At 39.0% G+C, this 27,891-nt stretch overlaps 2 protein-coding genes and 1 pseudogene across 4 annotated transcripts; 1 reads left to right on the top strand and 2 right to left on the bottom strand.

Moving 5' to 3' along the window:
- Positions 1-622: 622 nt before the first annotated feature.
- Positions 623-3,398, bottom strand: LOC143881032 (Ubiquitin carboxyl-terminal hydrolase family protein). 3 transcript variants are annotated; one of them, XM_077384025.1, is made up of 2 exons: positions 1,807-3,398; positions 623-1,060 (listed from the first exon to the last, which is right to left on the bottom strand). In XM_077384025.1, the coding sequence occupies exon 1, from the start codon at positions 3,196-3,198 to the stop codon at positions 1,840-1,842; it is 1,359 nt and encodes a 452-aa protein (XP_077240140.1). In that variant the 5' UTR covers positions 3,199-3,398; the 3' UTR covers positions 623-1,060; positions 1,807-1,839. The 3 variants fall into 3 exon arrangements, with proteins under 3 accessions (XP_077240140.1, XP_077240137.1, XP_077240139.1); XM_077384022.1 differs by having other exon boundaries at positions 623-1,068; XM_077384024.1 differs by having other exon boundaries at positions 623-1,124.
- A 2,946-nt stretch (positions 3,399-6,344) lies between these two features.
- Positions 6,345-15,886, top strand: RPL21C (Ribosomal protein L21). The gene is made up of 5 exons (XM_077385400.1): positions 6,345-6,796; positions 7,033-7,113; positions 13,735-13,836; positions 13,902-13,976; positions 15,583-15,886. The coding sequence occupies exons 1-5, from the start codon at positions 6,434-6,436 to the stop codon at positions 15,664-15,666; spliced, it is 705 nt and encodes a 234-aa protein (XP_077241515.1). The 5' UTR covers positions 6,345-6,433; the 3' UTR covers positions 15,667-15,886.
- A 9,602-nt stretch (positions 15,887-25,488) lies between these two features.
- On the bottom strand, positions 25,489-26,610 carry LOC143881033 (short-chain dehydrogenase TIC 32, chloroplastic pseudogene; annotated as a pseudogene).
- Positions 26,611-27,891: the final 1,281 nt, after the last annotated feature.

Genomic DNA, 27,891 nt, shown 5'->3' on the forward strand with positions numbered 1-27,891 from the left:
AGTTTCTTTTAACGAATTTTGAGACTTGAGCGATGTGACTCGGTTACTGAATGCCCAGGTCGTATGGCTATTTCAACAAACCAGTGAACTAATGATTGTCACCCCTAGCAGGTTTCGGCCACAGTTGATAGATGGGAAAGCCTTGGGTTGGGACTGCCCAATTGGGACTAGCTGGGTTGCCTTTTACCCATTGAATTGATGCTCCTTCCCAACTGAAGTTCCACCATTCTCAGCATCCCCATTTATCTAGTCGAGCTGGACCATTCTCTTTCCCCAGGAACTCTACTTCTTTCTATATGAAAGCTCTGTCTCTAGCATACCTGATGCATGTTCGATTGTGATGATTAATTTCTTGCTGACAGGTTGACTCAAAGGACTTCCACACCTTGCCATCTATACTGAATCATAGCATAATGGTTTTTGTGACTGATCACATTCACAAGACAACTATAAATCTTAGAAAAGATGAAAGCAATCAATAGATTTTTGTGGCATCTTTCGAGCCTTGTCAAGCAAAGTTCCAGAAAGGAGTAACATGAGAGAGAGAGAGAGCTAAGAACTGGAAGCAATGAAGAATCAGAACTGGAAGAATTGAAGAATCACAAAAATAACTAACGTTAAATACTGTCAAAAAATAACTAATCGTTAAAATTGGCAGTACGGCTCCTTGGTATATTGTATAAAGAATTTACATATTAGCTCTTCTCCTATTATACAGCACTTATAAAACCTTATCTTTTAGCATCATTTTCTCTATGCATCAAGTGCAATACAAATGAGTCTTCCTAAGCTTTAAAACATTAGGGAAAATAACTTAGTACTTGGATTTGTACAGAAAATTTCATGCCTGATTAAAAAAATGAATAACAAACTTGGTTTGGTTTGGAGGGAGTAGTACATCATCACTTTTGTTCCCAACTGAGCTTAACTGCAAGTATCCACGTAGATAGAGAGCTCAAACACCAAAGAGGAGTCTTCAGAAACTGCCTCTAGTAGCAATGACTTGGGGTTGGTCGGTCAAGGTCATGCTTCTGAATATGATCGATGATATGGTTTGAATCTAACCGCCTCAATGGTAAAACAAAAAGGTTGCAACTGAGATTATGGGTGCCAAGCATCCAAGACTAATAAACCCAAAAGAAAATATGATCATGTGCATCGAAGGGATGATAGTTAGACAATTGTAGGATGTCACTAGTTAACATCTTTTACCATTCCAAAAAAAAAAAAACTAGTTAACATCTTTTACATGTTATCGACGCATCACCCTTGTAAAATTTTAAAATCCACCATATAAATATTATCCATTTTAAGCAAACAAATTACTTGAAAATTAGATTAATACTTTATTGTTTCAATCCATTCACCAATGGGCATGATATTTATAAAAAACAATAGGGATATGTAACCCGAGTAGAAAATTGGAATGTATAGAAATCTTTAAAGTGAAAATCAACATTTTCAAAGTGCTACCCAAAAAGTCAGAAACAAAATATAGAGATATTCAGCTATCAATCATTTTTAAAAAATGGATAATCAACCATCAATCACAACATTTATACAGCCACATTAATTGGAAATATGGGACAAACAAGATACTTCAGGTTTGAAAGCGGCTTGTATCAGTATATTATATCTAAGTTCAAGTAAAACTAAGTAATAAGATACTTGAATTAATTGTAATTTAATACAAAAATCAATATAATTTGTTCATTTGATCTGGTTGATGTCCCGGTATAGTTAATTTCACAAATAGTCAGGAAGCTATGAGCCTATGATATAAACAAGATAGAGCTAATTACTTACTCTTTGATGCGTGCACTGGAATTACTACAATTATCACATTTCCTCGTCAATCTCAGATGTGTCACTGATGTCGCTGTTCCCATCAGAAGTTGTATCATTAAAACCTTCTAAAATGGGAATAACCCAATCTCCATCACATGGACCTCCTACGTGAGTGCGGACTCTATCTTGTTTTCTTTCTTCAAATTCCTTCTCATGTTTCAATTCCTTGCTGTTTCGACACCCTAGCAAGAGGAGGTCTAGCATTTTCCTACGAACCGTATAAATAGGGTTAGGCTCAATCAAGCAACCTTTACTATACGCTTCTCTAAGAAAGACGGTTTGGGTGCCTCCTTTGGTGGATATGTAGAAAATCCCAGGGTGTGTTAGAAGAAGCTCTCTTACATTGACTTCCATGCTGAAATCCCTTCGAAAGTGAGATAACCGTTCAACCTCAACCATCTTCTCCACCGTTAAGCTCAGAAACTCATGAAGAATACCAACAGCGTGCTTCTCAAATCGCTCGACTCCACCACAAGTTCGGACCCGGACAACCTCCATTTTCTCATAAGGCTTCAAGTAATTGAGCCTTTGCCAATTCTTCAGTTTCTCTCGAAACCCTTTCTCAATCTTAAATCCCGTCGGAAAATGAATTTGGAAAGCATACTTTGTTTCAAACTCACTTAACCATTTTTCTCTATATTCTTTCTCTCTCCATTTTTCTACCTCGGCAATGGCCAAACTCTCATCTTTTGACACCAATGCTACTATCTCAGGATCCACTAGTCTGAACTCATTTGGATAATTGAGAAGGATCGAATGTCGGAAATCCTCAGGCAACCCCAATTCCTTTCTTATCAGCCATAGTGCGTGGACATGCAATGTCCCACTAGTTGAAATCATAAGAAGCTTTTTCAAACGCTGAACAATTATCAATTCTGCTGCTTTAATTTCATCACTTTCCTCCTTGATCAAGTTGGCCATCTTTTGGGTTAGTTTGCAACATAGGTTTCTTTTAATGGGGTGAATATATATCTCAAAAATATGGGGATACTTCCCAAGAAAAATACCCATCCCTACATTCAAACCAACAAAATTCCTCCACTTAGAGAGCAACTGAACAGATATATAGTTACCCCTACGCTTTGACATCAATTCATGCAATCTAAGAACAATCTTCAATCTCTTAAAATGGGTCATCAGCTTATCAAGTGTGAGATCTCTAGTCCTATCCTCTAAACGTGCTTGTGCGGTAATTACAGGTTTTTTCCATCTCTTTTGGGTATTTGAATTAAAAGGGCCAAAACAAATAACATTTTTCGATGTGGGAGAAGAAACCCTCTGCAAAATTGTGGCTCCAAAGGTTGTTTCCAATGCCACTACTATACGAAATTCACACAATAACCCCAACATTTTCTGAATATTCAAACAGAGGATCTAACTGTCTTTATGAAATGAAAAAAATAATAATAAAATTAAAACAAACGATACTTGTCTGTGTTTCTTCTTCCTCCTCCGGGGTGAATTGGGACAGGGAAACAGAGATTCTGCTCCGAGGATTTGGAGCCCTAATAATCGGCGTGAGATTATTGGATCCAACTATGGCCAAAAAATACCCCAATCATGAAATACTAATGTCGATTAATGTTTATTACAGGCTATTGATATTGAGACTACCATGTTTTTATAATTTCACAAACTCAGCTTGTCTTTTGCTTTTTTAATTGGCTTCTAGGGGTGCAACCATCCGAACGGGTTGAGGCGAACCTAAACCCAACCCGAGGAACTATTTACTCAACTCAAACTCGAACCCGAACCCGAACCCGAGTTCCAACCCGATGAAGTTCAACCCGACACAACCTGAGGAACCATTTTTTTTCAACCCTGAGCCCGACCCGAGTTTTTAAGCTTTAAATGTACAAAGTAAAAACTTAAAAAAAAGAGATAAAAATTGTCGGGTACTTGGGTCTCATTGCCAAGCCCTTATCCCAACCCCGACCTGAACTCAACCTGGATTAGTAAAACTCAACCCCGAACCCAAACCCAACCCAAAAGAAACACGACCCAACCTGACGTTTATTTTCTGGTTGAACCCCACCCGAGTTGCAATCCTCCTTCTTATAGCATTTTGGGAACGGTAGTAACATTTGATGGCTATTTAAATAATAAAAGACAAAATGAGTTAGTGCAATTATCAAGATAGGGTAGTGCCAATATCATTAGACATATTTTATGATGTTAAAGAGTGATGGTCAAAAAACTATAAAAAAAGAGTTCATATTGGGAATTGATACAAGCACGACCATGTTTTAATAATTACACAAACACTTTTTTTAAGCGCACAAATTGTTGAGTTGGTGAGACAAAATCACCGGTTTTATTTCATTCTTGAAGTGGGTCCCACTCGGCCCTTTTAAGTAGGATGTGTTCTCTCTCTCTCTCTATATATATATATGGTTGGATATGGAAGATAGGGTTTGATGAAGAACGAAAATGTACGGAGGAGAGGAGAAAGAGGTAGGATAAGGCAAGAGGGTTTTTGGGTTAGGAGGGCTTTTGTGGTGGAGCAAAAGCAAGGTTTTTCTCGAGGAGAAGATGCTAGGGCAAGGTAAGAGGGTTTTTTTTTGGGGCTCCAGGAGGGCTTTTGCGGTGAGGCAAAAGCAAGGTTCTTCTTGAGGAAAAAGTTAGGGCGAGGTAAGAGGGTTTTCTCTTGGGCTCTTGGAAGGCTTTTTTATGGTGAAGCAAACAAGGGTTTTTCTTCACTTCCTTTGTTCTTTTCCATTGGATTTTGTCTATTGTGGAAGATTTTTCAACTACTTCTCAAATGAAGGTTTTTCCATGTACTTAGTGTAGAGACTTGGAGGTTAAGGATTTTATCCGTGGATTTTACCTGTGGAGATAATATTGTATTATTGGTTCTAAACAGTGGATTTTTGTGCTGCCTTGTTCGTGTAGTAGCCCATTGTGGTGGACCACGTATATTCTTTCTTCTTGTGGTTGTTTCCCTTTGTGATTGTGGTTTGTTGGCATATATGTTCTCCATCTTGTAGTGTAAGAACTTGGATATTTCTTTGTGTTCGCTGATGGTAGATTGGCGGATTTATCGGCGGATTTTTTCGGCCCCACCAACAATCAGGTGTCAAAAGTTATTATTGTTCCTAAAAAGCTGTGACAAGCGAATTAAAAAATAAAAGACAAGCTGAGTTAGTTCAATTATTAAAACATGGTTGTGCATATATCATTTCATTTCATATTTATATCACGTTACTAGATGTTACATGATTGGCATCCATTTTCGGTCATAAGCTATCAATACCAGAGTCTATAAAATGAACGGCTCGTATTAATCTAAAGTAATGCCGTGGCAGGGCACCTCAAGTTATTACAATGTGCTGCCCCTCAGAGCATGTTCGTTTTGGATTTTGAGAATTGATTTTGAGTCAAAACTGACTGGTGACTACGTATTTGGACTCAAAATTTATGTTTGGGCAAAGTTCATTTTGGATTTTGAGAATTTTTGTTGACTCTGAAGTTGATTATTGGATTTAAAATTGTGTTTATTTTCAATTTAATAATCAATTTTAGACTCAAAATCAACTCTTGGAAGCCAAAATTTGACTAGGGCCTTAATTTTGAGCCCAATAATAAGTTATGAAGTAAGAATTGATTCTTAAAATCCAAACGGTTATTCGTTAGGCCTTCATATGGACCACCATGGATGTGTCTGTTACGATCCTGAGTGGGGGCCAGCCTAGGTATGGGACCGGGTCCCACCCAGCTTGGTATGAGACATGTTTAAAGGGCCTTGCCTGACACGTTCCATTATCTATGGAGTTTTTGGCATATTGGTAAGGTACCTAACATTTGGTTCTAGAGCAGCCACCCACGTCCCATGTTTGAGTGAAGGGAAACCTGTGGAGGACTCACTACTTGGTAAGAAGAAAAAAAGCCGGAGTGAAAGCCCCACAAAAGTGAAGTTGCAACAGAGTGGTTCGCCGCAAAAGGGACAACTTGTGGAAATGACTACTTGGGAAAAAAAAGGCCAGAGTGAAAAGCCATCACAGAGTGGACCATCGAGGACGACAGATGTGGAAGTGCAATAGTATGTTAAGGTCCTGAGTGGTAGCCCGACTAGGTACGGGGTTGGGTGAGACCCGGTCTGGCATGGTACAAGTCTAAAGGGCCTTGCCTAATGTGTTCCAACAGCTTATGCAGCCCCAGAAAATGGCGGGGTCCACATTTTTTGGGTGATCCAAACTGTTCACTTGTTAGCCCCTGATGTAGATAGGGTGTGTGCCCGGAAAATCTTCTCCATAGAATGTTCCTAACACTTGGATTTGTGGAGGTTTAAAATGGACGGCACAATATAAAAACCTCCACAAATCGAAGGGTTAGGATCATCCTATGGAGAAGATTTTCTGGGCACACCCTTTCTACATCAGGGCCCAACAAATTACCGGTTGAGATCACCCAAACAATGTGGCACTCACTCTCACATGCCATAATCCAATAATTTCAAAAGGGTATAATGTTAATTTCCTTATCTGCAAGGATAAGTAAGATGATCCCTTACAAAAACCGAAAAAAAAAAGCAGCAGAACGAGAAACAGAGAGAACGAGCAAAGGAAAAGGCAAGTGAGACAGAAATATGGCTTCCATTAGCATTGGCTTTCTATCACCGCATTCAACCTGGGTACCTTCAGCTTCTCTTCAAAAGAAACAAACCCCAACTTCATTTTTCTCCAACAACCATCTCCATTCCTTTAAAACCATCACTCACTCCTTCATACCTTCTCCTCCTTCTTCTTCTTCTTCTTCTCGTGTTTTCTCTCGGAGGTGGGTCCCATCTTTAGCAACAGCCGAACCCCAAGCACCGTCCCTCATCGACTCAGAATCCGATTCCGAGCAAACCGAACTCATGGAATCCGATTCCCAACCCGATTCCGAACCGACCCAGCGCTTCAAAGTAAATCCAATGCCCAAAGGAGAAGAGGTGTTTGCTGTTGTCATGGTGGGTAACTAAAAACTTTAGGCCTTCAATTCCATTCTTCATTTATTTAGTAGTTTCTTCGATTTGGGGTTAAATTTTTTGCCAATGGTTCAGATTCAATTATGCAAATATCGCTTGGTTTGGGTTGCCCCATCAATGCAATATTTGGGCATTTTGGTTTTGTAAGGTTTATACATTTTAATATTTTTTATCTTGATTTTTTTGTAATTTTTCTTTTCAAAATTCTTTGAATTCAGATCGGGTCTCGCCAGTACATAGTTTTCCCAGGACGGTTCCTCTACACCCAAAGGCTCAAAGGTGCCAATGTGAATGATAAGGTACTCAATTTTTTTGCTCTTTTTATTGCTAGAGATTTCTCACAATACCCATAAAAAAAAGTGTTATCACAATTTTTTTTTCATATCTAGAAATGATATATGTGGGCAGGTTGTGATTTTCATTGCGTAACTTCATATAGATTATCGATATATTTTTTTGAATAGCAAAGTATCATTAATAGAAAGGGGAGAATATACAAGGCCGATTAATAGAAAGGGAGAATATGCAAGGCTGACCGAGACCCTCTAGAAGAAGAAAATCGAAAAAGCTCAATCTCATGTCTAGCTACTCCATCCCTTGCAAACCTATCTGCCTCCAAATTTGTGGACCTTTTGACATGCTGAAATACCATCTAAGACCTTCCTATGCGATCTCTAATCTCGAGCGAATCTATAATGATAAGACCTGCTGCCCTTTTGCCATCCTGTAACATATAGTGAGTCATCCTCCACTATAACCTTAGCCAAGTCAAGAGACTCAACTAGTCTGAGACCCTGAAGAGCCGCCTTGAATTCTGCCTCATTATCTGCATATCCTAAGGGACCGGAGAAGGCCCAAATCGTGGCTCCAAACTCATCTCTAAGGAGACCTCCAATCCCTGAGTGTCCAGGGCTTACAATGTTAGTTCTATCGAAGTTAAGTTTAAGGAAATCATGAGGTGGAGGGCACCATTGAGGGCCAATGTGCTTAGAACGGTTGCCCGAACAAACCTCCCTTCAACCATACCATAAGTCATGAGCCGAGATAAATTTAAATCAGGGAGGCTTCTAACCCAAGAAATAGTCAATGATTATCAATATTTATCACATATTTATTTGATTTCTTGGAGGAAAAGGTGGGATTATTGTGCATTGGCTTGCTTGTCTCGCATAAATCATAAACATTTCTTATGAACTGCAGTTTTGGGCTTTTCATGTACAGGAGAAGCTTTTAATTGTTGGTAGGAATTTTTTCATCTGGGACTTGGACCCTCAATTTAGATTCATATCCTGGTATTTTCTACCATTGGAAGTGGAGGAAGATTTATCCAAGAAATGATAATTTGATAATATTTATGAGAGAAATAATGGATTCATATGTTTTTGGTGTACATGTTAGATAATGAAAGAATCAAATTTCATAAATAAAACAAACATAAATACTGTTATGGCCTAAAAGAAATCGAGAAAATGGCCTAATATGCATTTAGCGTAATAGATCTAGTTTCGAAGAAGCTACATGTTATTGCACAATTCTCCATTTGTGCAAGTATTTCTGGCCTTATTATCTATGATCCCTGGATATGCATGTATGCTCATCGTATTGTGTCCAACACAATACAATACTGACACTCATACATGATGCTTCATGGATACTTCTGTTGGTCAAAGTAACTACGATGTTTCAAACATGTCATTCCCTTCAAATTAACTATCATGCCTTTTACTTGTTTGTTAGTGTATCATACTTTTATTTATAATTTTGAGTATGTGAGTCATATAGCTGCTAGCTGCTGGCTGCTACTTCAAATTTTACTTTCGTTTATAATTTTGAGTATGTGAGTCTCATAGCTGCTACTTCAAATTTATTATTTATCCTATATTCTAAGTTAAATATGTTTGAGTCTTATGGTGTTTGTGTACATATTTCTTGTGTCTTATCTCATGGTAATGAGATACAAGTATCCATATTCATGTCGAAAATTTGAGAAATGCCGAGCCGTGTCGCTGTTCCCATGTCCATGTCTGTTTCCATATCTGTATCCATGTATAGGTATTATCATGGCTCTTTATGTACGTATGTTATATGTTTTACCGTGATCAAATCCATTTCCTTGCACTTGGAGTTGTATCTCAAAGAAGAAGGAGAATCTATCCTTATCCCCGGAATTGTGTTATGGAACCCCTTTAAATTTATTGACTCACACAAATCTCCCCTTTTGGAGTATCATTTTTTTTTGGGAAGGGGACCACCAAATCTCCTCTTTTGGCAAATCGGCCTCCAGGGTTGAGACTCAAGACTCCCTTCTTATGGGTCTAAACCCAACTTATAGGGAATCATCTCTGTCATTTGAGTAGTTAAGCTCCTCTGAGATGAGCCTCTATCCTTTGCTGGCTCAAAGTGCTTTTTGTGGATTGTGATTCACTTTCAAGGTAAATTATAGCTCTACAGGATACACCCGCTACATGAGCCTTTCTTCTCTACAGGATACATCCTATTTACACTTTGGCTCATAAGCCATTTCAATTAGAGGGCCGTACTCTATTCAAGAGAAACGGAACTCTCACTGCCAATATGGCCCAACTCCCTTTAACATGGAGTCAAAACTCCTTTGTGGATTTTTATCCCACCACCATGGGGACTGATCCCTACTAGCTAATGGACTTACTTCTTTTAAGGGGGTTTTCATCTATTGTCAACTACACAACAACGTAAAGAATATCAACTCTCTCCACAGGGTTATTTACCTATTATTTTATTAGAGATAAGTCGTTGACCGGACAAGATCCCCTTGGATTTTTGTGGTTGGCAACCACCAACTAATGAAATATGATTTTTCATTCTTAGAAAGTGATGCAGCGGAACGTAGAGAAGGGTAGATCACCGTATAGCCCCGGTAAAAACGACCTTGGATCTACAAGGAAAGGATTAAGAAAATCTCAACTCAAAAATTGATTCAATGAACGAACTAATTTGATACGCCCTTTACATCCACTATTTATAAAGTTTCTCTCCTTTCCTAACTCCACTCAAATGCCTCTTCATATTCAAACTCTAACTCCTAACTTAACTATAATTCCTATAATAACTCATACTAACCGACTAGGTTCAGGGCTCTTGGTATACCAAGCTTAAATAATTGATACTAACTAAAAAAAAAACTTAAGAAACTATCCTACCTCAGTTTCTCCACTTAAATGAAACTCGTCCTCAAGTTTAGCTTTGACTACTCCCCCATGAAGAAGGCTGACATCATACACCAATAAATTATAGCACAACATATGGCATGTTTTTTCACCATTCTAAAAAACACATATGGCATGTTTTCGTATTCGTCTTGATAATACTTTCCAAATGGTATACGGCGTTGTGTTGAAAACTTTTGATTGATCATACACAGGGATTTGAAAACTTCTTATCGTTGTTCTGGATTGTCCTCTTGTTTTAGCATGTATATGAACTCCCGGACAATTAGAGCTGGGTCATCTCATAGAAGATATGACTCATGATTGCTGTATGTTACCTCGTCTTTGTAATGCTCTGTCTCGTGCTCACCAATCATGAATTCTACCAAAACTTCGAACTTCCACTAAAGCTCTTGCAAGGCGCTGTCCTTTTTTTCTTTTGAATGGTGACCAATTTTACTAAAGGCAAAGAAAGACCGAGGAGGCCTATACAAATAAAGCAAGTAAAAGCAAAGGAAGAAAGAAAGATATATAAAAAACAAATCCCTAAACTATGATAAGGGGGGAGAAAATCAAACTGCTCAATCCTCTCCCTGGAGACCCCATCACTGGCTAATCTGTCTGCCACACTGTTAGCTGACCGCTTGACATGATGGAAAGATATAGCTGCACCGCCCACCCTGTCATGGATTTCATCAAAGAAAGTGGCAAATCTCCATGGGATCGAGTGCTCACCTTTAAGCCACCTTATCACATTAAGTGAGTCCCACAATTCCAGATCCAAATTCATTTATCCGCAGTAGAAAGTTTAATGTAGCACCTTTCCAATGTGCCCAAAAGTCTACTCACTGTCTTAAGCTCCACGTCAAAAAAATTCTTTCTGAATGTCGGAGTCCATACCACCCTATTGTCCCTACGAATGAAGCAATTCTTTACCAACACCTCCTTTGATACTGCCATGGCGTGCAAATTTGGAAAAATCTCCTTCAAAGGCAGAGCATTGCACCACCTATTAATAGGCTTGCAAACCTCCTTCCAACTAACGAAGGGGATTCCTCGCTTATCACCCGACACCCCTATAGGAATCTCCTTTGAATTTTTTCCAATCTGTCAATGACACTCACGGGGCATTTGAAAACTGACAACTGATGAATTGGAATGTTGGCTAGAACCGCTTTAATCAAAGGTAATTCTTCCTCCTCTAGAGACAAGGTTTCTTTTCCATGTATCAAGCCTCCTTTCAACTCTTTTTACAATAGGCTTCCAACTCTTTTTTTCAAACTACCCTCTCCGAGAGGCAATCCAAGGTAAGGAGAAGGTAAACGGTCCACTATGCAACCCATTACCCCAGCCAGCCCGTGGATAGTTCCTGAGTCATATTGATGGCGAATACCTTTGATTTATGGAAGTTTGATCTTTGGCCGGTTAGATCTCATAACACCTGAGAATGGCTTTAAGGTTTATAACCTTCAATAGATCGGGAGAGCTGAATAATAACATATAATCGGCGACCTGCAAGTGAGAGATCTCGAGATATCCAGACCCAACTTCAGACCATTTAATTAAACCTTCCTCTCGGCCATTGTCGAACAACTTACACAAGGTTTCCGCTACTATCACATATAGAAATGAAGATAGGGGATCACCGTGCCTAAGTCCTCTAGAAGACTTGAAAAATCCCTTCGAAGGTTGCTTTGGAAAGGGGTCATGGCTGCTGAACTTCTAAGAGCAGCAGTGATGACTTGGCGTGCAGAACCTCAAGCATTGATGGAGCATGGACGACAAAACCCCTGCTGTATGAAGCTTGGCAAGTAACTATGATCTTGTGGGAGATGGTGAAGCAGGAAAACTGCTTGTAATGGGTGATGATGACGAGCATAACCTGGGTAAAGCTCAGGGAAACTGAACTTCTAGCAAGAACTGGAACCACTCTGATATCACATGGTGCAGCGGAACGCAGAAAAGGGTAGATCACCATCTAGCCCTGGTAAAAAACAACCTTGAAGCCACATGGAAAGGATAAAGAAAAACTCAACTTAAACTTAGAAAAGGGTAGATCACCCTCAGGTCCAATATTTATAAAGTTTATCTCCTTCATAACTCCACTTAAACTCCTCTTCATATTCAAACTCTAACCCCTAACTTAGCTATAATTCCTATTATAACTCCCTACTAACTAGTTAGGTTAAAGACTCTAACTTACTAAACTTAGATAATTAGATACTAACTAAAAAGCCTTAGGAAGCTGCCCTACATCATAAAGTAGCCCCAAGCATACTGTGCATGGAGCCCCATTCTCCATGCGGGTTTTCACTGCTAACTATTTGCAGAAAGAGAGATTGCTCCATTGTGGGCTTCCATCCACTCAAGTTGTCTGTAAATGGAGTTTAAAGTTTAAACTCCTCAAATCGTTGTGGTAAATATCTACACAAGCAACTGCAGTGAAACTATATCTTCAAAGATATCTGGTAAATAGCATGACCCGTGGTTGTATCATATTACATGTATAACTCCAGTGAAGTTGAGTTTGATTTTGTTTTGCAGTGGAACCTCTGCTCTCGGTTCCAATTTATTCTTCTTTTGACAACTTCTAATCAGTACATACTAGTTTTGATAGAGATCTTGCACCGACACCCCAAAATTTTTGGGGCATTTTGCCCCATGTTTGATTTAAGGACTTGATTCCCCTTCTATCTTCGCTATCCTTTGTTTCTTTCACTCCAAATCCCTATTATTGTGCCGTAAATGGGGAGATTTTTCACAAGTCCTTCATACTTAGTATTTAATCATTCCATGAAAAGGTCAAGTATTGTTGTCATTAACACCAAAATATGGCAAACCAAGCTCACTTTGCTCAATTCATTCTGCATTTACTTGCTCAGTTCATCCTTATAATACACTTAGTATGGACATATGACACAGTGATATACAATATAAAGTAGACTTGCTCAGTTCATCCTTATAATACATTTACTTGCTCTGCATTTACTTGCTCAGTTCATCCTTATAATACACTTAGTATGGACATATGATACAGTGATATACAATATAAACTCTGTAATAAGTAGAAGATTATAGTATGGATAACATAAGTAATCAGTGTTACAATGCTTCCCTACAAAACCTATATAATCTATAAACTTCATTAGTTTCCATAAGAACCAAAAACTGGTAACATAATATATAGATGTGTTAATTGAAGCATATGAATTATCTAAAATTCAGTTGAAACTGAGACTTCCAACATAGCGAGCCAATACTATAAACTAAGCAAAGGAACTTGATTGATACTTGTGTATTTGTCCATTTTAGGTGAAACAATAATATTTTATTGAAGAAAGGCTGGTCTCTCGTTTTGGGCTCAGATATCTTGACATTTTTTTATTGTGTTATGTTGCAGGTCCTCCGCAATTGAGGACCTGGTCAGTCCGCAGAGCTTTTTCCCATTCTCATTTTGCTGTGTCTCCTCATTTAATATATTTTATATTGGTGTTGTGGGTCTTCCTGATCATGGCTTGAAATAAGATTGAGGTCTCGAGTTGGGTACCTCAATTTAGAATCTGCTGCCAATTTTGACTGCATCCATGCTCAAAAAATTTATGACCTTGATAGGCGCTACTCCTGGCATTGGCTTTTTATTTTCTTCAGATTTTAATCCACAATGTCTACTCAAATTTCAATCAAGATTATTAGATCTGATGAGTGATGACCCATTTTCAAATTCTTTTCATGCAGATTATCCTAAGCAAGGTGTTACTAGTTGGAACCAAAACACACACCTACATTGGGAAACCGGTGGTGCAGAACGCTGTTGTACATGCAGTAGTTGAAGAACAGGTAGGCATTTCTGTTGCTAGCTATATAAATTGCTTGCCTCTCACTTCCTCTTTTCTTCTGCACAGGGACTGAATGACAAAGTAATAGTCTTCAAATATAAGAAGAAAAAGAACTACAGGAGGAATATTGGTCACCGACAGGTACTAATCTTTTTTTCTCCGAGGATGATAACTTTTATCAAAGAACAACAACATAATCTTACAAGAAAGGAGGACGAGATGTCCTATTACGGCGTGGCTTAAAAGATTTTATCCGATTGGGAATAGATTGCCGATTAGTAACTTGCTTCTGTCAAAGCCTTCCCTTGCCAAAACGTTCTGTTTTCTCATTTTTCAATCATGAGTGATACTTACAATTGGGGATTAATCACAGAGCAACGATCAATGATCTCTAGGATGATTGTTGCAAGCCGTCAGGAACCAATTGTTTGTTCCTTAGCCCATGAAATAATGTTACTAGGGTCGCCTTCACAACCCTTTTTGTAGTGCTTTAGCTTTTGACTCTCGTCCAATCACTTCCACTTGACGCCTTCACAAACTGGGCGAGTCTCCTTCTATCACTTCCTCTTGAACCCTCTATTGGCCATTTGTTTTTTTGGTTCCGTCCCCTGGCGAGGTCTTTGAGTGAAGCCTTTCTCTCATGTTAGCACATTCTTAAACAGACAAACTAGTCTTATCACCTATTGTTTGGCATGACTGAGGGTGTGCGTTTGATATGATGCATACTCACCCAACCTACTGTTGTTGGGTGGCCTAACTAGTGTTATATGTATCTATTTATGCATATATATGGTGCCCATATAGGGTAGTATGTATATGTATCTATTTGTGTGTGTGCGTGTGTGTGTGTGTGTGGAATTATACATCCACCCCCCTTCTCAGCATTTCCACCTTGTTTTGTTTTTTCTCGCAAGAATGATGGCAAAGACAGACAAGAGGTGGAAGTGCAGCTATTTTTAGGAAAGGGCAAACAAGAGGGTGTGGAAATGCTGGAAAAGGCCTGGACAAACAGGAATGATTTGATGTGTGGATCATAGTATGATGTAACACTCATCCTACCATAGATGTTGACACTGGAAAGATTAATTTGGACTGTCCACCTATGGGCACGGTTTAAAAACTCCCAGAATTGACTCTTTTTTGCCTTGGATGAGTCCTCATTCAAGTTCAAGTTTGCTCCATCAAAAACTCCTTTGACTTACCCGAGTTAATGAAAATTGACTGCATCAATCATTGAATTGCCATAGTTGGCTCACTCACGTTGGATTGAAAAGTCCTATAGAATCATCTGGGAGCAGTGGGACTACTTTGAGGTGATACGGTCGATACGCCTCTAAGAATTTTCGTCCGAGTCTAAGTTTTTAAACACTGCCTATGGCTTGCCTTGGATTGCCTCGACTCAAAATTGCCAATTGGTGGTTTTATTTTTCCTTTCTTTTTCTTTTTTAAATTTCTTTACTTTCCAGTTGAAGGCTCGTGTTCAGATGATTAAGATCTGTCAACCAGAGCAATTCAGGGCCATGGAAATGAAGGTGTGGCCCACCATACAAGGATGCAGATTGATTAAGTAGGGTTTGATTAGTGTGGTAACAAGGGCATAGCTTTGTAGTATGATATGACCCATTGCAGTGAATCATTCTCATGAAAGAAAACATCAATTTCTGATGTTTTTTTTTTTTATCATTATCGCGCCTGAAACACTAGTTGTTGCATCTTGACTGATGAAATTATGAAACTAATGTTGCAGCCCAACACTCGGATGCTCATCACAGGCGTCACTGGCTATCATGACTATCCTGCGGCCGAGCACCCTGTTCCAGCTCAAGTATAGAGGAATCATTTGTGGCTTTGTAAGTAGAGAAAGCTCTGTTGTTATTCAAGCTGATATTCAGAAACAGTGGTTAGTTTCGATGTGGGAGTATCCTAGATTCAATTTTTTGCACTAAATTTTATCAGATAATCTCTCATACTGTGAATCTTTGCATAGTATTTTTGGTCAGCTTCATGGCAATGCTTTGGGGCATTTGAATGATAGAATCATAGTTGCATTTTATGGGATCTTTAATCAGGTCCTCCCCTGATTGAGATTGAGCATATACCTAGGTATTAGCAGAATTTGATTTAGCCATCCTGATTGTTCAAACAGTAGCATTTAAACAGATTGTAATGAACGAGCATCCACCGTTAATGGGGAAAAAATCCCATTAATTGACGGCTAGGGTAGTCCAGTGCGGTGGATGTTGAAGTGGAGTTCATCAGATGGGTGGCCGGCTCGCCAAATCAGCTTGTGGGGGCGAAAGGCTTGTTCAGCTCTTTTAGGGGCCATTTAGATACACGGATTTTAAAATCTTGAATTTCCTCAAAATCGTAGTTGGGAGACAATAATAAGGAGACCCACCATGTCGCTTCTATTTAGAATCTTGGATTTTAAGTAAGGAATCCAGGTTTTAGAAATCTCTCCCCAATCCAGAGGTTTCTAAAATCTGGAAACATGGGATGATCTGCTCTCTTGCTGATGAACAGAAGGGCAAGAAATCAGGAAATGACGGCTGGTCTCCTTACTCTCCCATCTCCCAACTACGATTCTGAGGAAATCCAAGATTCTAAAATCTGCGTATCCAAACAGCCCCTTAGACACAGGGAAAAAAATAAATTAAAAATGCTCTATCTCTCTCGTTGTCAAGTGAGGCTTTGGTGGCAGCCACGGTATTTAGTTCTTTACCTGTTAATTAAAAAATAAAAGGAAAATGTTCAAGTGGGTGAATTTATCCCAACGTGATAAACCAAAATAAATACCTTCTCATGGGTCTAATGTAAGAGAACTAAATACAAGGCAAGGTGCAGCAGCCAAGGAATTGGGGAGCCTTCTCGAGCACAGGATATCGTAAGTATCTTATAATTTGACGAATCAATACCTTGTGAGGGAAAAAAAAATGTAAAAATACACCAATCTAAAGGGAAATAACAAAATACCTTTCTATGATTATAACCAAAATGCCCATGTCATGAAAAATATCATCAGGGAAGGGTATTTTGGCTATTTTTCATGAGACGGGGGTATTTTTGTATTTTTCTTTTAGTTTTTTTGTCTTTTTTTATTTATTTTTAATATTTTTTTAAGTGAATCCACAAAAACTCTATGTCAATTCTATCATTTTATTTTCATTCTACTACCTTACATGAATTTTAGAAACTTTATATAAAATTACAACTTTTGTGAATTATACTGATTTTATATGAAAAAGATGAGAAGAAATAGAAAAATAAGATTGTTTTTAAAAAATTTTAAAAATGTTAAAATACCCAAATCTAAAGGAAAATAATAAAAAAAAACCCTTATATGATGGAAAATAACTAAAATACCCTTATATCTTAGTCACGATAGTTGTAACTTGTAAGGCCTTACACCATTTAAAAATTCGTGTTTAAAATCCTTTATCAGTTGAATCCTTTTCGGAGTACTTTCTGGATCCGCTTCAGATCAGATCCACTTATGTCCTGGTCACGATCCATTCAAATCCCTTATAAGTAGAATCTTTTTAGAGTACTTTTTTGGATCTGCTTGGGTTACGGTCCAAATTAGGCCGTCCATCCATCGAAGTCTCTTAGGTCTAGTTCTAACTTGCCTGATACTCATTTAGGACAGAATTAGGGAATGGAATAGGGAAGAAACTTCAGAGATGGGGGAATCATCATCAAAACAAAAGGCACAAATGTATAATGTTGTTTGTCATTTTGAGTAGAGTTTTAAAAACTCTACAAAAACATCTCTCATGAAGATACACAAATGAACAAATAAATATGACCATTCGGATTTAGTAAGGGTGCAACTCAGGTCGGGGTGGGTCGGGTTGATGCCAACCTGAACCAGATCCTAGGAACCATGTACTCAATCCGAACCCGACCCAACACGAGTTCCAACCCCACCCAGATCGAGTTTTTAAGCTTACTGAAAAATAATTAATAAAAATCTCGGGTTTCACTTGGGTCGGGTTGCCCAAGCCCTGACCCGAACTCAACCCAACCGGACCTGATTTTTTTTGGGTTGAACCCAACCCAAGTTGCACCCCTAGTAGGATCTAGGGTACTTAATCGGATTCTGTCTGGGCCATGGTTGATTATAATTTCAGACTTTAGGATGTGGATCCAATGGACACACTTCGGATCCAACTGTCATGCCCAAACCCAGTGGGTCAATTTATACCCCTACTCCTTTATCCTCACAAGAGGTTGTTATCCAAAAACTATCCAAACACACACAAAAAAACACATGGCTTCTCTCCTTGTCTCCCCCCTCTTCGTTTCTCCTTCTCCCTCTCCGTCAATGGTGATTCTACCTAATCCCAGTAAGTCTCTCTGCACAACCTCACTAATTCTAAATAGTTCTCTCTTTCTCTTTTCTTCTTTTTTTGTCCATTATTTTTGTTATTGTTCATCTTGGTTTTTCTTCATACGTCTTCCTACATTTCTATCTGATGAGACTTTTTTTTTAAATTTTTTTCCCTTCTATGGTCGTTTCTTCGATTCTGTCTTGCTTTCTCCACTTGGGTTGTCTTTCTAACCGATGGATTTCTCTCTCTATATGTTTTTCTCCATATCTTTCTTTGTATCTTACCCTCATTTCATGTTCGATATCCTTTTTTCTCCTTTAATAGCTCTCAATTTCTTCCAGTGTTTTTGTTTTAGCTCTATTGACTTGTTTCTTACCTCATTTTGAAGTCCTAATTTCTTTTCACTGCATTGTTCTCCTCTTAGAACATCTAAATTTTGTATGTCTGGTCTTTCAGATACTGTGAATCGACTAATTAGTCCAAAAGCTTAAGCTGTTAGAGTAAGTGTGTTATTTAATTATTTATACTTTAACACTCCCCCTCATGTGTGGCCCTCTTTTTTTTGGTTAGCCATACACGCAGAATTTTAATATCAAGGAGTAGTTGGGTTTTGAACCCAAGATTTGCCGCGAGGCAATAGCTCTGATACCATGTGAAACAACCTATTGTGTTTAAAATTAAAAAATTTGTGAAAAAACCTGTTAGTAGCAATCTGCAATTTCAATGGCAAAGCAAAATGAAATAGGCAAGCACAGGCAAATGCACGAAGTTACGTGGTTCAACGTCAGGCCTACCTCCACAGTAGAGGGGAGGAGAAAATCCACTATAGGAACTAGATATTACAAGAGAAAATCAGTTTCTCTCACCAAACCCACCCAGAAACTCTTGGACACCCTTCTCTCTCGTTTTGGGCTCTCAACCCTCTTAACAACAAGAATACAAAATAAGCCCTAAAACCTCTTATACAAAGCGGGTCATTACTCGAACCGGGCTGAACTCACTAAAATAACGGGTCAGGCCGAGGCCACTTCCCGTTTCACAAATATTTTGGACCCAATTGGGTTGAATTCAAGACGCCTAACTCAACACAACCAATTATTCCAAAATCTTAAGCTGTTAGAGTTGGTGTTATTTAATCATTTATACTTCAACACTCCCCCTTATGTATGACCCCTCTTTTCTTTGAGTTGGCTGTACACGTGGAATTTTAATATCAAGGAGTAGTTGGGTTTTCAACCCTAGACTTGCCATGAGGCAATAGCTCTGGTACCATGTGAAAACAACCAATTACTCCAAAAGCTTAAGCTGTTATAGTTGGTGTTCTTTAATCATTTATACTTCAACAGATACATTCATGTACGATTTTGACATAAACCCACATTTTGAATTTTGCATTGACTTCCAGTATTCAGGTTTCAGAGGAAAAACCTCAATTTTCAGTCTACATCTTTCAATGGAGTTTGGTTCTATACTCCTGTTCACAGAAGACAGGTTGTAATTGTTCGAGCTTCGTCTGAAATAGAAGGAAAGGATCCAGAGGGTGTATCTACACCTAAGAAGGCGCCTGAAGAGGCCGTGTCGGTTGAAAATCTTCCATTGGAATCCAAGCTCCAGTTGAAGCTCGAACAGAAGCTAAGGATGAAACTTGCAAAGAAGATAAGGTTGCGGAGGAAACGGCTTGTGCGTAAAAGGCGAATGAGGAAGAAGGGAAGATGGCCACCTTCGAAGATGAAGAAGAATAAGAATGTATAATCACAAGTGGCACTTGCAGGTTCAGAGCCAGCTCTATTTCTGATTCATCTTTTGCATTTTGGTTGTTTGTTTTTAACTTTTTGAATTCATCTGCATTTGAACATTTTCTGTCTGTTGGTTTACATTCAACAGCAATGTTGTTGGTGCTATGCAATGGAATTTGGGTAGAGGGCCTCATGAGTTCTCATTTGTTTTTTTAGAGTTGATGGGTTATAGAAAATTTAGATATAAACTAACTTCAATAGCTGAGTTCTTTGTTTCCTTTGCTTCATGGGAATGAATGTTTATGTTTTGATTTATATGGTTGGGTGATTGTTTTCTTTATGTGAGCACAAACAGTTAGGGAATCTCTTTACTTCAGATCATAAAAGTTGGAGAAAATCATAGATTGCACTTGCTTTCCGCATCCATTATTTGTTGAATTAGGATTCTCCCGCTAGAAACCTCTTGCTATATTGCTGTGCATGTTTCTCTTATAAATTCATTGATGAAAACTTTTATATTGTATTAGCCTTGTGGTTTCGGTGATTGGGTACAGAATCAAGGAGTAAGATGTGGATTGAGAAAATTAAGAATGTGTTTGCTTCGTCGTTCTTATACCTTGGGTAATAGCCTTTCAAGGTTCTTGACTTGCTCGCAGTTTCTTAGATATCATGGAATGCATGGGCTTTTTTATTCATTTCGTTTCCCTTTTTATACTTAAGCGTGAAGATCCTGACCTCAATTTTGTACATTTGATGTCATTATCACCGGGGAAAAAGCCCACCTTCGGTGTCACGATATTTGTCTTGTTTCGTAATTCGTACTATCATTTTGGTACTACAAAGTACAATTCTCCTTACAATTCTGATGGGAGTATGTGTACTTATTTGTCATTTCCCTCTCGAATGTATTTCAAAACTGACTTCTGGATTGTTGAGCGTATGTCTTCAAAACCGTATTGGTTGAGCTCCTTCCATAAGATCCAAAGACTGCAAACCGAGTCACAGACCAAAGGAAATGACTCCTCTTAGAGAATTAAGAAAACTCCACTTGGTGTCGAACCATTTAAAAACCATGCTCCTAAACATGCTGGGCTATAATGAATGAAAATGTGATTGTTCAATTCTTCCCTTGATTTACACATGCTGGACCTGTTGGAGAAACAAAAATTCTTTCTTTGTAGAACATTGGAAGTGTTGATCCTTCCAAGCGTCTTTGTGTCAAAAGCCTTGGAATCTAGAGGGGACCTGAGAGCTCCATTCCCGTTGCATCTAGTGAAAGAAATGAGCAAATGATTTCACTGGGAAGACTCTGAAATTCCAGTGCCACCTTAGACCTCACCTTACAATCTAGTTATGTTAGTGAGATATAAACCCCCTCAATAACTCCTAGCAGCCTATGAACACTTACGAAACTTTGATTCCATGAGGTACCTAAGAAAAACCCACCCCATGACCACTTTCTTCTTAAAACAATCTGAAACTTTTGCCTCCCTACCCTCCACTCTCACTAGCATAAGAAGGCCCAAAAAACCATGGCATGAGGAAGTTAAGGACAAGTTTCTAACCAAAGTCTACCCAAAATACTATACCGCCTACCTTTTCCACCCTAAGTCTATCCCCAGTAAAAGCCCATTTCTAATTTGACACACTGACAGCCAGGCCCCAAACCCTTTATCACCACATATCTCTCTACATTCCTACCCCCCCCCAATATTTCCCATATATGACTTCCCTCCATAATGCCACCCCCACGAACCACCATAACCATTTCCCCATCAATGGCTTGTTTCTTAGAATTGCATTTCCCAACCCTAGGCATCCCTTATGTTTAGGCTTGCACACTGTTTCCCAATTCTCTATATGCTCCATTCTTCTCCCCTCATTCATCCCTTCCCATGGAAAAGCACTCTTAGTTTCTCAATTCTATGCCTTCTTATATTCTACTTGGGTATGTTGAAAAGAGACAAAAAAGAAGTGTGCAATTTTGGTCAAGGCTTTAATCAAAGTTATCCTCTCTCCAAATGGTAGATTACTTTTCTTCCCTGTCAACTTCCTTTGCATCCTCTCAACAGTGGAGGCCCGCAATAATTTTGATGGTATGCCACCTCCTAATGGAAGACCCAAGAATATGTATGGAGATATTCCTCCTTACAACCAACCAGTCCTACCAAATAATGGGCCCTCTGCTGTAGATTGAAAGTTGAAACCAACCAGAATACTCTTCTTTAATTTGCTATGGAGTCTGAACATTCACTAACGATCTAAGGATAATCTAAGTGCATCAGGTTTGAGTTCCTGGTGAAGATAAAGGAATCATCCACAAACTAGAGGTGAGTGATGGATAGATTTTGCTCGTTTCTGCCTACAGTCACTCACACTGTCTATCAATCCCTTTTCCTTAACATTGTTTATAATACTACTGAACTCCTCCCCCTCCATAGTGAACAAAAAGGGTGATAATGGATCCCCTTGCCAAAATCCTCCCGAGCTACCAAAAAGAAGTACTAGACACCATTTAGTAATTATAAGAAAGCTTGGGTCAGAGATGTACTCCAATATCCATCCCCTACATCTTTCTCCAACAGCCGCCGTACTCTCTAGAACACCACCCCAAAACCCCAATCCGATTGGTTGTAAGCCTTTTCCGTGTCTATTTTACAAAGCAACCCAATCTCCCCACTTTTCCACATGTACACAAACTTTCATTTGTGATTATCGCATCAACAAGAATCTGGCGACACCATTCAAAAAGAAAAAAGAAAAAAAAAAAGAATCTGCGACCTTCTAAACTCATTGGTCTGATGTCTCTGGTGCCCTCTACCCCCGTCTTCTTAGGAATGAGTGTCAAAAGTTGCTTACATCTTCGTACTCATTCGGCACCACCTCTAAGAAAGAATTCTCGCATGACCTGGATCAGTACCTCCCTTATAAAATCCCAAGTGAATCCCTTGGGTTTAGGGGCCTTGCCCTCGTTCCAAGAAAATATTGGCTTCCTCCCTTCTTTCTACTAAAACCCTTCTTCACTAGTCAATTCGCTGGATAACGTCTTAAAAGTTAACCCCATCCAATAAAGGTGTCACTACAATTCCTTCTTTGTGTACAACTTCGTTTAATTTTTTTTGCTTTGTTTCTCTTTCTCCCTGGGCCTCTCCACCAGTCAATTCAGTGGATAACCTCTTAAAATCCCAGCCCCTTGCCACCTCTAAATTATGCCACAATTATCCTCTTTTTCTTGGATTTGGGGAACCATAAATCCCGTCACCACGCCATCTGAACTTGTCTTCCCGCAATCTGATGAGAACAGAACCTGATAATTCACAACGATGTCCTTCTTACTCAATTGACTCTGCATTTCACAAACTATTGCCCTAGGAACTCCCATCCTACATTTCATCTCAATCCCACTAAGATCCCTGGCATTCTATGATAGTCTTCGTGGTGAACGTATGTTCCCCTCCCCCCTTCTTCTATGGGGTCTTGACCACCACCTCTGCTATCGTAATTAATTGACAATTCCAACTTTTTGAGTTCTGTAGCTAATTTAGACAGTGACCTCCCAACACATTTCAATTCATCTTTTGTGCTGCTTCACATTGACAATTTAGTTATTCAGCCCGATCAAATTACTATTCGATCATTGACAGCTTTGACGGTAGAATATGTAATAGAATCTGAAGATTCTTCTAGGGTTTCTCTTCCCCATTTGGTCGTAGTCTCTTTTGACTAATCTTCTGACCAAACCCCTCTAAACTCTTTCTAGTTCTCGTCTCCTCCACCCTCTCTTTGGTTATCTTGGTCTTTTCCAGGACAACACCATCTTATCCCTCTCATCTACGAGGCCAAGCAATACCCGCCTCCTTGACTCTCTGTCTTTTCCTGGAGAACACCATCTTGTTCCTCTCATGTACGATGCCAAGCACATGCCTTTCAAAACGCCAAAATCTTTTGGGGACCTCGTGCAAATGCCATGCCACATTGTACAGATAACCGTATTCAGCATTCACAGAAGCATATGGTTTCAGGTATTTTCTGAACAACATGATTTGGTATTGCCAAGACCAATTTTTGTAAAGCCTAGAAAGTCATTTGCGGCATAATAAAAAACGGAGGATGGCACAGATTTAGAGCTGTCAGGAATAAAAAGGGTATGGTTATGAATGTTGGTGACAATTCATTCCATCAGTTTGAGGGTCATGGTCAACAAGAAAGAGAAAGGACCAAGGCCAAGTAAGGTGTGCTTGAATACTATCACAAATCCATCAGTTTGCATTGAGGGGAGAGTGCGCATTATAAGAGGGTTTGATGGTTTTGGGGAGGTGGGTTTTGGTATCTATAATAGAGAGAAGAAACTAAGAAAGGGTTTGAGTTTTATCATTAATTGTGTGTGTTTTTAATCTTAATAATAAAAACTTCAAAGAAGAGAAGAAGACAAAAAGAAAGAAAGAAAAAACGAAATATAACCTGTTAAACCAGTAACCAGTCTCTCTCTCTCCCAATTTCTCTGGTCATGTAGCGACTTCTTGTTCCATTTGTGCCATTCTTTTTGTCACAGACTCACTACTTGGCCTGCAAATGACATCCCTTATGTTTTGTATACCATCGTTGACTCTATGACAATGGCATCTCTAATATCAATGATGCCATACTTTCAACATGTCACTTGGTTTGGTTCACTAAATTCTTCCTAGTTTGCAGCATGACTTGAAATCAAGGATTGAAATTTCAATTTCAGTTTCGGCTGCCGAAAAAGAAATTTCGGTGGCAATTTCGGTTTTAGTGGAAATTATAATTCGGGCTGAAATTTAAAACCATGCTTGAAACTAGTTGATCTTTATTGCATATGGATGTATATCTTTACTATCTTGTGTCAAACTCGTACTCATCATCCTGTCCTTGATATTTAATCCAACAACAGCTCACTTTTGGAGAAGTAGTTGTTAATCCATCATACGACCTTTAACATGTTTGTATGCCCTACTCATCATCCCATCCTTGATATTTGATCCAAAAGCAGCTCACTCTGTGAGAAGTTGCTGTTGGATCAAGTATCAATGGTGGTACTTCAATCATACCACCTTTATGTGTTTGTACGCCCTTTCATTATATAATTTCCCTATTTGAGAAGTGTTTGAGAAATTATACGATGAATGGGTATACACACTCGTACCCTCATCCCATCCGTGATATTTGATCCACCTTTACGTTTTTGTATGCCCTTTCATCATATAATTTCTCTATTTCCATTTCCTATCTTTTGCCCTCTTCTTAGAAGACAAGTTTTAAGTAACTCGATAAACCCAAGGGCACAGAGAAGATAGAGAAACTAAGGCCGATGGCATAGATGACTGTCTTTGATTCCTTAGAAGACATTATAAAAGAGAGATATCTCATCCATCACCTTGCTACATTTAAAACGTTCTGGATATTCTTATAATTTTTCAATTATTCTGAGAATTAGCTAGGGCCCAGAACGACATGGCCTCGCTAACATCGGAAATAAATCTAGAGAAGAGTTCAGGGAAAAAAAAATCAAAATATGCATTTAATTCGGAAAATTTGGGTTTTTTTAACAAACAACATGCCATCTTCATATATATCACATATATATTATTCATGTCCTCAATCCCATCAAAGTGGGATGGACTATAAGAACATCACTGAATCAAACACAAGCTCCCAAAATAAAAACACTGACCACAAGCACATCACTGAATCAAACTCATGCTGAAATCCCAAAGCTTCTTTGCCAATTCCATAACTGTAGCTTGAGTCTGTGGCTTGGCTATGTTATTATCACTAAAATACGTGCCCGTAACTCCCTTGACCTGTGGATGCAATGCCACATAGCACTGTGTCGACGCCCCCTGTGGAACAGTTTTAAACAATTTGTTAAATACAACAAGAAGACCATATACAATGGTCCGATGCTGCAGAAGATTGGTAGTGATACTTCCTGGATGAAGTGAATTCGCAGTTATCTCCACCCCTTCTTCCTTGAGTCGTCTTCCAAGCTCATTCGCATGCAATATGTTTGCAAGCTTTGATCGACCATATGCAACAAGACTACTATACTCCGATTCATCATTGAGTTTATCTTTGTCAAAAGGAATTCCTGAACGATTCGCAAACCCATGACCATCAGATGAAACATTAACAATCCTTCCTTCTACTTTACCATCTCCTGCGGTCTTTTTCATGGTATCCAACAAAAGATGAGTCAAAAGAAAATGACCAATGTGGTTTGTTGCAAACTGCATCTCTATGCCATCTGTGGAGAGCTTGAAGGGAGTTGCCATAATTCCCGCGTTGTTAATGAGGATGTTGAGTGGAAGACCCCTAGATTTGAATTCGGACGTGAATTTTCTAACTGATGCCATTGAGCTGAGATCTAACTCCATGACATCGAGTTTAGCGGTGGGAATTTCTCTGATGATTGTTTCTCTAACATCTTCACCAGCTTTAACATTCCTGACCGCCATAATAACATGAACGCCACTCAATGCAAGAACACGAGCTGTCTCAGTGCCAATACCATTAGATGCTCCTGTGACAATGGCAGTGAGGCCAGTTCCGTCGATCCCTAGAGTAACATCCTCTGCTGTTGAATTAGCAGAAAATCCAGAAAGTCCTCTTCTTGCAAATAAAGGCATCTTTGCTTATCTAGAGACAAAAATCCTGAAATGAAATGCCCAATATGATGACTTTTTTCTACTTGATGTTGGTGTTGGAAAGAAACTGAAAACCAAGTTGCTTATATAGGGACTAGGGAGGGATTTTGGGCCAAACGTGCTTTTGACACAAACCTAGGTCAACTAATCGTTTAATGTGAAAGAATTTGGTCAGAACAGGTGGATTTCTAGACGAGCCACCAACTGGTCTGTTGTGTATGAAACTTCTGAAGAGTTTTTTTTTTTTATGGGTAAGACCCGAATACACGTTTTGAAACTATCGAAAATGCCGGTGATGCTGGTACAAGAAATTATTTTATTTTTAGGTAGAGAAGGGGCAGAGACAGGCCCCTAAGATGACATGGAAAATATGGATTATTTTAAGATTAAAATGAGGCATACAAATTCAAGATTTTCTTAATAATCTTTTAAATATTAGGAGAATTGGCCGGGACCAACAACTAGATATCGGTCCCAAGGCGTTTTACTCATTGTTTGGGAAATGATATCCCCCGGATGCATAAAATCCCAACCTTAACGTTATTCCTTAAGTTTTAAGGGCAAAGAAAAATGTTAAAGGGGGTGAATTTATCCTTAAGCAGTGAACCATTCTCACAGAGACCATAAAAGGCGTTTTGGGGGGGGGGGGGGATTATTTCCTTATTGTTTTTGTCTATTTATGAGTTGCACATCAATTGGGCAGAATAGATGGGGCTCACCTTAGATGATCCCAATTCTATTTTTGGGCTCTTGAATGTTGTTGGTTGTAGCCGAAATTACAATGCTGGGCCATGAGGATAGGGCCCACCATAAGATTATTAAGGGTCAAAATCTAATCTATCACACAATAGGCACGGCCCATCTCAAGATCATCGTTGCATTGAATATGTAACGATTGGCCTTTTTCTTTTCATTTCAATGGATAATTGCTTACTATTCTCCAACCGATGGGAATTCGGAAATTCGGATTAACAATGACCATGGTGGGGCCATCCCTTACCTGATGGGAGAGTAAGCTGGGATATATTTTATTCTTTCATAGGCAGGCTATCCTCATTTCACAGCCCTATAGATAAAAGGTAACGAATCATGGAACAACTTATCCAAGGATTTCTATACTTATATAGGTAGCTATTGTTAGGTAACTTAGCAATATGCCAAAACCTTCAGAGCTGATGGAACACATTAGGCAAGGTTCTTGAAACCTATCCCATACCAGGCTGGTCCCACCCAATCCCATAGTTAGGCGGGCCCCAACTCAGGACAGTAGCATTACACTACGCTTCCACTTCCGCCGTCCTCGGTGGCCCACTCTGTGACG

The sequence above is a fragment of the Tasmannia lanceolata genome, unplaced genomic scaffold (genome assembly GCF_043159265.1).
Source record: "Tasmannia lanceolata isolate RefF3 unplaced genomic scaffold, GAP_Taslan_0.1 ptg000007l, whole genome shotgun sequence".
Classification (NCBI taxonomy): domain Eukaryota; kingdom Viridiplantae; phylum Streptophyta; class Magnoliopsida; order Canellales; family Winteraceae; genus Tasmannia; species Tasmannia lanceolata.

Excerpts from the sequence above, each read along its gene's own strand:
- LOC143881032 (XM_077384025.1), bottom strand. The coding sequence starts at position 3,198 with ATGTTGGGGTTATTGTGTGAATTTCGTATAGTAGTGGCATTGGAAACA.
- RPL21C (XM_077385400.1), top strand. The coding sequence starts at position 6,434 with ATGGCTTCCATTAGCATTGGCTTTCTATCACCGCATTCAACCTGGGTA. Across the intron at positions 6,797-7,032 it reads AGGTGTTTGCTGTTGTCATG|ATCGGGTCTCGCCAGTACAT; the intron begins GTGGGTAACTAA and ends CTTTGAATTCAG. Across the intron at positions 7,114-13,734 it reads GTGCCAATGTGAATGATAAG|ATTATCCTAAGCAAGGTGTT; the intron begins GTACTCAATTTT and ends CTTTTCATGCAG.